The sequence below is a fragment of the Nothoprocta perdicaria genome, unplaced genomic scaffold, assembly GCF_003342845.1.
Source record: "Nothoprocta perdicaria isolate Ctin4 unplaced genomic scaffold, notPer1 scaffold_46, whole genome shotgun sequence".
NCBI classification, from domain to species: Eukaryota; Metazoa; Chordata; class Aves; order Tinamiformes; family Tinamidae; genus Nothoprocta; species Nothoprocta perdicaria.
The window spans coordinates 2,121,982-2,132,631 of NW_020455710.1; the positions used below are offsets into that span (position 1 = coordinate 2,121,982).

At 63.2% G+C, this 10,650-nt stretch overlaps 1 protein-coding gene across 1 annotated transcript in view; it reads right to left on the reverse strand.

Annotated features, from left to right (window-relative positions):
• GRIN2C (glutamate ionotropic receptor NMDA type subunit 2C) overlaps nt 1-7,131 on the reverse strand; it is a 9,511-nt gene extending 2,380 nt beyond the window's left edge. The window contains exons 1-12 of the mRNA XM_026046850.1: nt 6,724-7,131; nt 5,437-6,029; nt 5,023-5,137; nt 4,489-4,700; nt 4,132-4,300; nt 3,711-3,864; nt 3,156-3,281; nt 2,857-3,086; nt 2,461-2,621; nt 2,166-2,353; nt 1,317-1,549; nt 87-791 (exon numbers count right to left, since the gene is read on the reverse strand). Of these exons, the coding sequence (XP_025902635.1) occupies nt 87-791; nt 1,317-1,549; nt 2,166-2,353; nt 2,461-2,621; nt 2,857-3,086; nt 3,156-3,281; nt 3,711-3,864; nt 4,132-4,300; nt 4,489-4,700; nt 5,023-5,137; nt 5,437-6,029; nt 6,724-7,131 (3,294 nt within the window). The remainder of the gene's footprint in view (nt 1-86; nt 792-1,316; nt 1,550-2,165; nt 2,354-2,460; nt 2,622-2,856; nt 3,087-3,155; nt 3,282-3,710; nt 3,865-4,131; nt 4,301-4,488; nt 4,701-5,022; nt 5,138-5,436; nt 6,030-6,723) is intronic.
• Nucleotides 7,132-10,650: the final 3,519 nt, after the last annotated feature.

Below are 10,650 nucleotides of genomic sequence, written 5' to 3' on the forward strand. Positions count from 1 at the left end.
GGCCGCTCCGCCGCGCGGCCTCCCGCGCTCCAGGCACCACAAGTCCTCTCGGCCCTGGGGAAGGAGCCGTGGGCGGCCGCCCGCACCGGGCTTCCCGCCACCTCCTTGGCCGAGAGCAGCCGGGGCAGCGGCGCGCGGGGGCCAGGCGGGGGGTCCCCGCAGCGTGCTGGGGCGCTGCGCAGCCGCCCGGCCCGCCGGTGCTCGCGGGAGATGTCCGGCAGCGGGAGCTCCCGCGGTGCGAAGGCGGCTCCCACGTGGTTGCCCACGAGCGCCTGCTCGGGGCCGTCGTCCTCGGGGACAGTCTTCACCAGGAGGTGGCCCAAGGCGCCCGGCAGCACTTTGTCCCCCGCGCAGCCACCGCGCACATGGAGCGGGTGAAGGCCATGGGGCAGCGCGTTGGCCCCTCGCCACCTCTCGTCGTCCCCGTGCACCCTGGAGTCCAGCAGGACGGGCTGGGGCAGGTTCGGAGGGGCACCCTTGGGTGCATAGACGCGGGGGAAGCGCTCCGCGGGGCCGGGCGGCTGGTGGGAGCCGGTGCTGTTCTGCACCACGAGCTGGGGTGTCCTCAGCGAGAAGGTGGTCTGCAGGCGCTCGCTGTGGTTGCTCCAGTCCTCGATGGTGCGCGTGGCCGTCTCCAGCGAGCCGCCCACGCTGGCCGTTGACACCATGTCCTTGGCGGCCTGCAGCATCTTCAACACGTTGGCTTGGGCCGAGCCCGCTGTGACGTCGGGGGTGGGTGCCCGCACGGGGCTCGTCAGAGTCTGCACCCCATTGAAGCAGCTGTAGATGCCCTGTGTGGAGACAGGGACCCCCCCCCATCTCATCAGTAGAGCGTTTGGAGCTCCGTGACCTGTGGCATCCTCCTTCCTTCATAAATGCCACCACGTTAGCAGTGATTTGGATGTGTCAAGGAGAGCTGACCTGAGGTGACACCTCTGGACCATGATCTGGACCATGATCTCTGATTCTTAGCAAGTCAAGCTAAGATCTTCTAGTGTCACATACTCTACCTCAGCTGCTCTGCCTGATGGGGACCCCAGAAGCATTAGCCCAGCCAGGGGAATCCTTCTGCACCAGCCTTGGAGCAGCTCCCGTCCCCAGTCCCGCACACCAGGCTCCTCCCATGAGGGAAGGGAGAACAAAGCCCTGTCCCCAGGCCCACATCCCCAGCAACATCATGCCCCGACCAACAGCACATCTCAACACGAGCATCTCCCCCACAGCCCCATAAAGCTCTACAAGGCACCAGCCAAGCTGCGCCCACCTCCAGGGAGGAAATTTGGGCACCCAGGGAGCCCCGGGGGCCACGTGCTCACCCTGCTGATGGCCAGGAGGAAGTCGAGCTTGTGCGACTTGGGGACGGAGTGCCGCAGCTTCCAGTAGACGAGGTGCTCCCAGGCGAAGACCAGCAGGCTCAGCCCCATGGCCACCAGCAGCATGTAGAAAACGCCGGCCATGTTGTCGATGTCCAGCTTGCTGCTCATCACCTCGTTCTTCTCGTTCTGGCAGATGCCCGACAGCCACACGGTCTCCAGCTTCTGCGTCTCACCTGGGACCACGAGCACACAGAGAGACGGGCTCAGAAGTCCCACCCGGGCTGCATCTCCCCAAGCCCCTACCCCTCACCATCACTAGAGGAAGGGGACAAATAACAAGAGAATCACTTGCTGTAGCTGGTATCAGCTCAGCCTTTGCCCTCACCCACGGCCTGATCATCCCACAAGATGCTCATTTTTATCCCAGGCCCTCTCTCTCCTCTTTTCTCTTCTTCATCTCTCTCTTCCTCCTCCCTCAGTCTCACTCCCTGTGTCTTGGGATGCTCCTTCTCCTTCCCCTGCTCCCCAGCCCTCCTATACTTAGTGCACAACAGTCTCCAAGCCAAGAGTTGGGTCTGAGACTCTCCAGAGGCACTGGCGACCAACACGGCCCATGCTGGGACAAGGCCTCATCTTCTGCCCTCCCTGGATTAATTTGCTGTGCAGGGATGGATTCCATGGGCCAGAAAACCCTCACAAGATTTAAATAAATGTAATTAGAAATCAATAAATAAAATAAACGAGCTTCTCTCCATCAGCAAGAGCCCTGGGGAGGGGACGAGCAAAGAGCACACTGTAAGAGGCAAGTGAGGAGCTGGCGGGGCTCGGCTCGGCTCAGCGCACACCCACCGTCCCCCAGGAACTGCAGCAGGGCCAGGTCGATGGCCCGTTTCCAGCGCGAGTCCTTCTGCAGGGCAATGCCGTAGCCCGTGGTGGCAAAGACCTTCCCGCTGCCGATGGTAACCAGCTTGCAGCCCTCGTCCTTGCCCGCCATGTAGTTGAGCACCGCGGCGTCGTAGATGAAGGCATCCAGCTTCCTGCGGGGCCCGCAGAGGGCCGCGTGAGGGGAGCCCATGCGGGGAGGCTGCATCCCCTCTGGGAGGGCCGTGACCCATGCGCGCCCGAGCGAGGGGAGGAGCCCTACCCCATTTTGAGGCTGGTGAGCGCGTCCTCCACCGAGCGCTGGTTGTACTTCACCATGTGCGTGTGCATGTCGGGGTAGTTGCTGCGGATGTTCCTCTCGGTGCTGCCGTTGGGGACGGTGCCGAAGCGGAACGGCGGGTACTGCTCCTGCGGCCTCTGGAACTGCGAGGGACCCCCGGGCACCGGCGTCACGCTGGGCCTGAGGCCACCCTCACCTGCCTGTCTGTGCCCACAGCCCTTCTTCAGGGTCTAACTTAGCTGTGCCACATTCTGACACCTGAACACCCCTCTCCAGACCCAGCTACACCCATTGGGCTCAACCCTGCTCTGCACCCCGAAGGGATGGGGATACTAAGGCATGGGCACAAGGAGGAGTTGTGGTCCACGCGCTCCACACCTTCCTGTCGCTGAGCCCCGACACCGTGTCGATGTACTGCTCTTGGATCATGAAGGCAGCAAGGTTGGCCGTGTAGCTGGCGAGGAAGATAACGGCGAAGAAGGCCCAGACGAGCACCATGATCTTGCTGGTGGTGCCCTTGGGGTTCTCGATGGGCACCGAGTTGTTGAAGACCAGGGCCCAGAGCAGCCACACGGACTTGCCAATGGTGAAGGAGGGCCCGCCGGGCCCTGGGGATGGGAGAAAGGAAGGGTCATCCCGGTCGGGGTGACCCCGCGCCCGCCGTCCCCCCTACTCACGTTTGGCGCTGCTCAGGTTCTGGTTGTAGCCCACGGGGCTGAAGTACTCGAAGACGAAGACGGTGACGGCGACCACCGTGAGGCACATCACGAACATCATCACCCACACGGCCGGGCTGTAGGGCTCTGCAAGGCACCGGCACCGCTGGCACCTGCGGCCCCCGGCGGCCCCCCCACGGCCCCGCCGCGAAGCCAAGGCGAGCTGCTTTGCAAAAATTATTCAGCCATTAATGCCAGGCAATAACTCTGCTCCGGAGGAATTACGGCCTTGTCGCAGAGATATTATTAAGAAGAAGAGAGGCAAAATGTACTTATGAAATGGAAATTACTCGGCAGCGAGCCGGGCTCCCAGGGGAGGATGCAAACCCTTGCTCCACCTGAGCTGGGGTTCGGCTGTTTGGCTCTCGCTGGAAAGCCCCAAGAAATCACCTATCGTTTCATTCAAGGTTTAGGATGACCTGTTTAGGATGATCCTGTTTAGGATGACCTTGGCTACTCTCCTTGCCTCCCCAGACCCAGGACAAATTGTCCTTTTGCCCGTCCCATGCTGCTCACCGAGGAAGGCGGAGGGGGAGACAGTGCCGTTGCTCCTGGCCACCATGACGCTGATGCCCGTCTCCACGAAGGGCACGGAGAAGTCCACGATCTCGGAGCGCTCCTCGTTGATGGTGAGCGAGCCAATGGCCATGTCCGCTCGCTTGTAGTACACCTGGGAAGGGGCAGAGAACCCTCAGCGCTGTCGTCTCGGCAGATGGATGAAGATGAGGGCCAAGCAAAACCCAACATGAGCCCCAAGAGGAAGAAGAGGGCCAACCAAAACCCAACACGAGCCCCAGGGCAGAAACTCTAACCTGTTTCAACAGAAAAATCCCAGCCCTGGACCTGCCCCCCAGCAAGGCTTGGGAACGACACCCTGGGTTGCCTTGGGGAAGGAAGGAGGGAATGAATTTGGGGGACGAGCCCTGCCCACCCCTACCTCACCAATCATCCCGTTCCAGACCCCGCGGACGATCTTGCCGTGTTTGCCGTTGGTCACCAGGTAGAGGTCGTAGGAGAACTTGACTGCCTTGGCCAGCTTCTTCAGGATGTCGATGCAGAAGCCCTTGCAGCACAGCTTGGTGTAGGGGTCCACGGAGCCATCACCACTGAAGCTGAGACACATAAAAGCAGGTCAGGGTGTCCCCAGGGGACAGGAAGGGTCCTGAGCACCCCAGGGGCTGCAGAACACACTGAGCCAACCCGTCGCTCTTCCTCTGGTGCCACGCGCCCAGGATTTCACCCCAAAACAAGGGGGAAGGAATGAGTTGTCCCCATGCCACCTGGTCCCGCACACCTCTGCGAGGAGTTGGTCTGCTTGCGGCAGGGCACCGTGTTGCGCACACAGACACCCGTGCTGGGGTCCGTGTTCTCCACGATGACGAAGGGTCTCTCCTCCAGCGTGGCCACCGTCAGGTGCCGGTTGTCAGCCACGGGCTGCAGGAAGGAGCCGTAGCGGGGCCACACGGGGTACTTCATGTGGATGATGCCCTTCTCCCACTTGCCCACCTGCCAAGAGCGCAAGAGCCTCGTCATGTCCTGTGCGGCACCCGGGGGTCTTCAAGTACTCAAATATCAGCTCCAAGTGTCAACTGAAATGCTTCTAAAGGGCTAAAGGCTCCACGTGGATTGCAGCAGGTGGAACACTTGCTGTTCCCCAAAGGTGGACAGTTGGACTTTGAAATATTGTGCAATTTCACAGCCACCAAATTGAGGAGGAAAAGGAAAACCCTGAGCTGACTGCCCGACGGAGCCGTGCGAAGCAGCTGAAGGAGCCAGGGTGTCCCGTGCGCAGTCATGCCCAGCCCAAGCCCTGCGCGCGGGTCCCTACCATCTCCCAGAGCCGGTGCTGGTTGAGCGAGATCACCACCATGGTGGGCCGCACCAGGTAGCCGCCCTCGTTGAAGGAGAAGTCCCTGTGTTCCCACGTGACGTTGAGAAGGTGCCTGGGAGGACAACAAGAGCACCGTGAGTCTGTGCAACCCCCACTCACCTCATGGGCCATCCCCATCATCCCTTGGTGCTGGATGGGGCATCGCGGCCACCGGTGCCAGAGTTGGGCATGGTGAGACATGCAAGTGGTAGCAACCAAAGCAAGGGCGCTACTGTGTCCCTGCTACCCACTCCTTCCTCTTCCTCCTGCTCTTCCTCCCCACTCATCCTCCCTTGGTCATTGCAATGTGAGGACCATGACCTCCAGCGTGCCCCACCGTCCCACACGGCGCCTTCACTCCCCAAGGCTCACCGGTAGAAGCTGTTGTTGGTGGCAGCGCCAGCGGGCGCCCAGCAGTCGCGCCCCACATCCGGGAGGTATCCATGGGCCCGGAAAAAGCCGGCTGCCCCCATGGCGACGATGGCGACACCGTCGCGCACCTTCTGGCGCAGGCTCAGCTTCCAGCTCTCCGTCACCACGCTGATGAGCCCCACGGGGAAGGAGGCGGGCGGCCGCTCCATGTTGCCCACCGTGAGGCTGGGCACGATCCACACGTAGCCCGGCCCCACCAGGCCGGCCTGCTCGGCCATGGCGAAGAGGTACTCGGCCTCCTGGCGCGAGCAGTAGACCAGGAGCACCTGGGCGTCGAGCTGCCGCAGGAGCCGCTGCGCCCGCGAGCTGCTCTGCTCCGCGCTCATCTCCAGGGTGAGCACGTCCTGCAGCTCCCAGCCGAAGTAGCTGGCGTCCGTGAAGGAGCGGATGACGTCCAGGAAGATGTTGTAGCCCGGGTAGAGGCTGGTGATGACGGCGAAGGAGCCCCAGTCGTATTCCTCCAGCACCTTGAAGATCACCTGGATTTGCTGCTCGATGGAGACGCCCAGCTGCAGGAAGGCCGAGCCGGGCTCCTGTGGGAGAAGATGAGGCCGCTGGGGTGGAGAAGGGCTGAGGGACCCAGGACCCTGTGCCCGGGGCACCTCGTGCCCCTCAAACCTTGAATTTGCCACCAAGAGAGCTCAGGGGACCCAAAAGCTGCTGGAGCCCAAGGGCTGGAGACACCAAAAATAGGATCAAGGTGTCACTATGCTCTGCGGTTTCTTCCACCTGCTGTTGTTCTTTGATTTCTTCTCACCTTTTGACCAAATTCATTCAGCACTTTCCCAATCACACCAATAATTTCCCTTTAAATCACGGGAGCGAGGAGGGGGCAGCTACTCTGCCGGGCAAATAAATCCCCTTCCCGCCTCTGGCCCGTGAGCTGCTCCTCCTCCCGCCCCCCTCCCCAGCCATCTGGCCTCTCATTAGCAAATCTTAATTGATCTGATTCCGTCTTAAATGATTCAGTGAACGGCATTTGCAGAAGGTCGCGAAAAGGCGGCCGCACTTTGCTGTGCAGACGGCCTCCGCCACCGTCGGAGCGTCGTGCCGCCCGGAGCGGGTGACTCCCATGGGATTCAGTGCTGCGGGAAAGGGGATCTACGAGGCGGGTGGGGAAGAGGAGGGCAGCCTTCAAATGAGGCCTCCCAGCCAAAATGCAGCTCCCGAAGCAGAGGGTTGTCACTGATGCCAAGGAAGGGTGGCAGGAGCAGGAGGAGATCTCACCTTCGGGGTGAGGACCACAGCAGAGCCCCCGCTGATGCTGATGACGGGCACCTGCGTCTGGGAGGAGATGAAGTCCAGGATCTGGGCCACGGCCTCCGTCCCTACGTTGTCTTCGAAGACGATGCCGTGGATCTTGTGGCTGGCGAGGATGTTGCAGATCTGGGTGAGCAGGGTGCTGGGGTTGGTGTTGTTCACCACCACCGTGATGGGGTGGATCTCCAGGGGCATGTCCAGGAAGCCCTGGGGACTCAGGCGGGAGCGGATGTGCAGCGGGTAGGAGGTGCCCCCGAACACCACGGCCACGTTGACCACGGGCTCCTCGGGGCCGGGCAGCAGGATGTCGGTGAAGACGGCCGAGCAGCCCAGCACCATCGACAGTAGCAGGGTGTGCGCCGGCGCTCTGCCCATGTCCGCCGCCGCGTGCCTGCGGGGACGGCACAGACCCGTCGCACCCGGCCCCGCGCCGCCCGGCCCCTGCGTCCCCATGCCAGCCTTTTACCCCATCCCGAAGGCACTGCCCCTTCCCGGATGGAGCCTCAGCGGGAGCAGCTCCGGGAAGGAGGAGCACCGGGAGCAGCGGGGTCAGCGCAGGGGGATGCTCATGAAGGGATGGCGTCAGTACCCGCATCCCTGCTGGCACCGTGTTGCCAGAGAGCAGCGGCCGACCCTCCCTCCTCATTAAGACATATATATACATTCATGTGCCATAGGCTGAGGAGCCACCTTTGCCCTGCGAACTCTCCAATTAAGCGCCCAGGGGGAGGATGCAGGGCATAAGACACAGCCAGCCCGCGGCACAGCTCTCCCCGGAGCTTTGCTAGCAGGACAGCTCAGTTCTGCCCTGCTGGCCCGTTCGCACTGGCCGGTAGCCACGTCTCCAGCAGCCCCTCGGTCTGCTGGCCCTTGGGGGGACCCTCCTGCACGAGCTGCAGCTCGTCCAGGCTGCAGGTTGCGTTTTTGCCACTCCTGCCTCCGGCTTCGTGGCAGGGAGAGGCTCCAACACTGGCACGAGGCAGGTTTAGAGCAGAGGGAAGGTGCCCTTGAGCCGGGCACGGTTCTGCTGCGCAGCCCGGAGGAGCGGCGGCCGCGGTGCCGGGGGATCCAGCCCTGCTCCCGTGCAGCCACCTCGGCCCCTGGGATGAGCAATAGAAACTCCCCTGGGCGCCCGGGTCCTTTGCACAAGCTGCCACAGCACTGCCAGCATTTGGAACCAAAAACGCAGGAAATGAGCCCAACGGCCATGCGTGGGGGCTGCTGCAAGCCAGGAGCAAGTGCTGCTCAGCTTCCCAATGGCATCCCAACGGCACCCGATGCCGCCCGGGCTCCGGCAGGGAATAGCCCCGGCTCCCAGTCAGGCCGGGGGAGAGAAGGGGCGGCCGGCGCTGGATGCGGCGCCCGGCACGGGAGCGGTGCCGCAGGCGGGGGGCGCGGGGCCGCGCGGGCTCCTTGGCCGGAGAGGGCGGCCGGTGAGTCACCTGGCAGCGTCCCTGCTCCGGCACCGGCAGCGCCGCTGCGGGCCGAGCCGCGCGCTCCGCGCTGCGAATTTCCAAGTATTTTTAGTCCCGCGATAAATAATTCATCGGGAATCCGGCATCAGCTACCCGAGCGGGGAGGAAGGGGACCGGCGTGCCATCCAAAACAACCAGCATCCCGTGGCCTCGCAAGGACGTCGGATGAGACCCCGGGTGGACTGGGGCCTGCACAGCCGCCCGTTGCCTTTGCTCCACGTGGGATGGACAGAGCCTCCTCTCCCTGCCCCAAAGCAGCCCCTGTCCCGGGGCGAGGGAGGATCCCCCAGCCCCAGCTGGATGGGCCCTCCGCAGAGCTGGGTGTGCTCGGTGCTAATCCGGGCTAAATTGGGGTAATCTATCCCTCAAGTGAGAGCTGTCCCCTCTTCCTCACATCCCGGGGACGGTGGCAAGTGTGGAGCTCAGAGACGGGCATGAAAAGAGCCCTCTGTCCCTGAGCGAGCCCAGGACGGATCGCTGGGGAGGAGCGGCCACCGCACAGGAGGACACGGGGCACTCGGCTCCAGCACCAGCTTCCCCTGAGGCACCAGCACAGGAGGCATGAGGATGGCAGGGAGGGTGGAAATCGGGAGAGCCGGGCACGGGCTCCGGCATCATGTGCTCCTTGACTGGGAGCAAACGGGCAGCGCAGGTTTAGTGCCCGCATCCAGGTGACTGGTCCCCTGCACCGGGGCCGCAGGGACCCGGGACGGAGCCAGCCCTGCCACCAAGCTCCAGCACAGGATGCAAGGCACAACCAGAGCCTCCGAGACAGCCCATCAGATGCGACTTAGGGCCCTGGTTTTCTCTGACAGATGCAAGCCGGGGTTGATGAGGTGTGTGAAAACGCAGTTTTTGGGAAAGGCAAGAGGGAAGCAAGAGTGATGGAGACAGAGCAGGAAAGCAGCCCCAAACCCGTCCCTGCGCCACAGGCTGCTCCCACAGGCCACTGTCCCCTCCATGGAGCGCCGGGTGGCTCCACAGCCCAGCAAGGGGCTGCCCTGCTCATCCAGCCAGGCTGGGGGAATCAGAGCAACCGCCCCGTCTTTTAGGGTCAAAAAACACAGAATAAAATCCCTCCCAGCTTCCAAATCCCCATTTCCCAGCCTCTTTAAGCAAGCACTGCGGGAATTCTATCCCAGAGGGTGGTTTTGAGCTCCGGCTGCTGAGGAGGCCCTCGTGGCCAGCACTTGGCCATGTCACCTCCCCGGGGACCAGAGGGCTGCCCTGGAGCTGCCCTGTTGCTTTGGCACCATATTTTGGTGCTTTAGGGTATTTTAGGCAGCTTGAAGCCTTTCCTGAACGCAGCCTCACCTGGCAAATAAACATCCAGAGAAACCCTCTTTTCAAGGCACTCATCGAGCCCTTCCCTGCCTGCACCCCCCTAAAACATCATCCTGACGCAACAGGGAAAGTTTACTCCTGATTTTAAGCCTCTTTTTCACCCTCCCTCCCTGGCCCGGCGACAACGCGCAGCCGGCGGGGAGAGATCATGCAGATATTTTGACCTTAGGGACAGAGGAAATGAAACCCGGAATGGCAAAATCTCCCTCGAGAAAGGGAAATCTTATCTCCAAACCCGCCCTGAGCCCGAAGCCGCTGGGAGGACGGGGCACGCGGGGCTGGAGGGATGGGGACGGCACCACGGAGGGATTTAAAGGACAAAACGCACCCGAAGCTCCCGGGAAGCGCGAGAGGAGCCGCGCAGGGAGCCCGGGGAGGGCTCGGGTTTGGGCGCGGGTTCGGCGGTGCCCGGATGGGTGACACCCCCGCAGCACAAGGACACTCCGGAGAGCCCCCCGCGAGGCAGGAAAGTGCCCAGACCCCCCCACTCCCCCCAGCGCCACCTCCTCGCAGCCCCTTCCCGCTGTCCCGGTCGCCACATGTGGTGACACCGCGGGGCAAAGCGCCGGCAGCCCCTGGGGCGAGCGCCGTCTCCTTTCAACCTTCATCCGCCGCCAGGCAGCATCGCCCGCCGCCCTCCTCTTCCTCGCCGGCGGCTGCGGCAGCAACAGTTGCGGGGCGCCCGCCGCGCCACGGCGGAGCCCCGGGCACCGCACCGGGCACCGCACCGGGCACCGCACCGGGCACGGGCGCCCGCCCACGAGCAGCTCGCGAAGGTCGAACGCGCATTAACCCAAAACAGGCACCTGCCGCCCGCTGCCTTTACGCAAGGTGCCCGGGGACTGCGGGATGTCCCCGCTCCTTCTGGCCCCCCAAATAAAAATAATAATAAAAACTTAAATTAAAGACCCCCAATCACATGCAGCTCCCTTCCCTTAGGCGGGGGCAGCTCGGAGCGGGGCGAGGGTCGGTGTCGGGAGCCGGTCCCCCCGCCGGTACTTACGGGCCGCCCGCGGCGCTCGCTGCCTACATGTCCCGCGGCGTCGCGGCGCCCCCCGGCGCCCCCCGCGCCCCG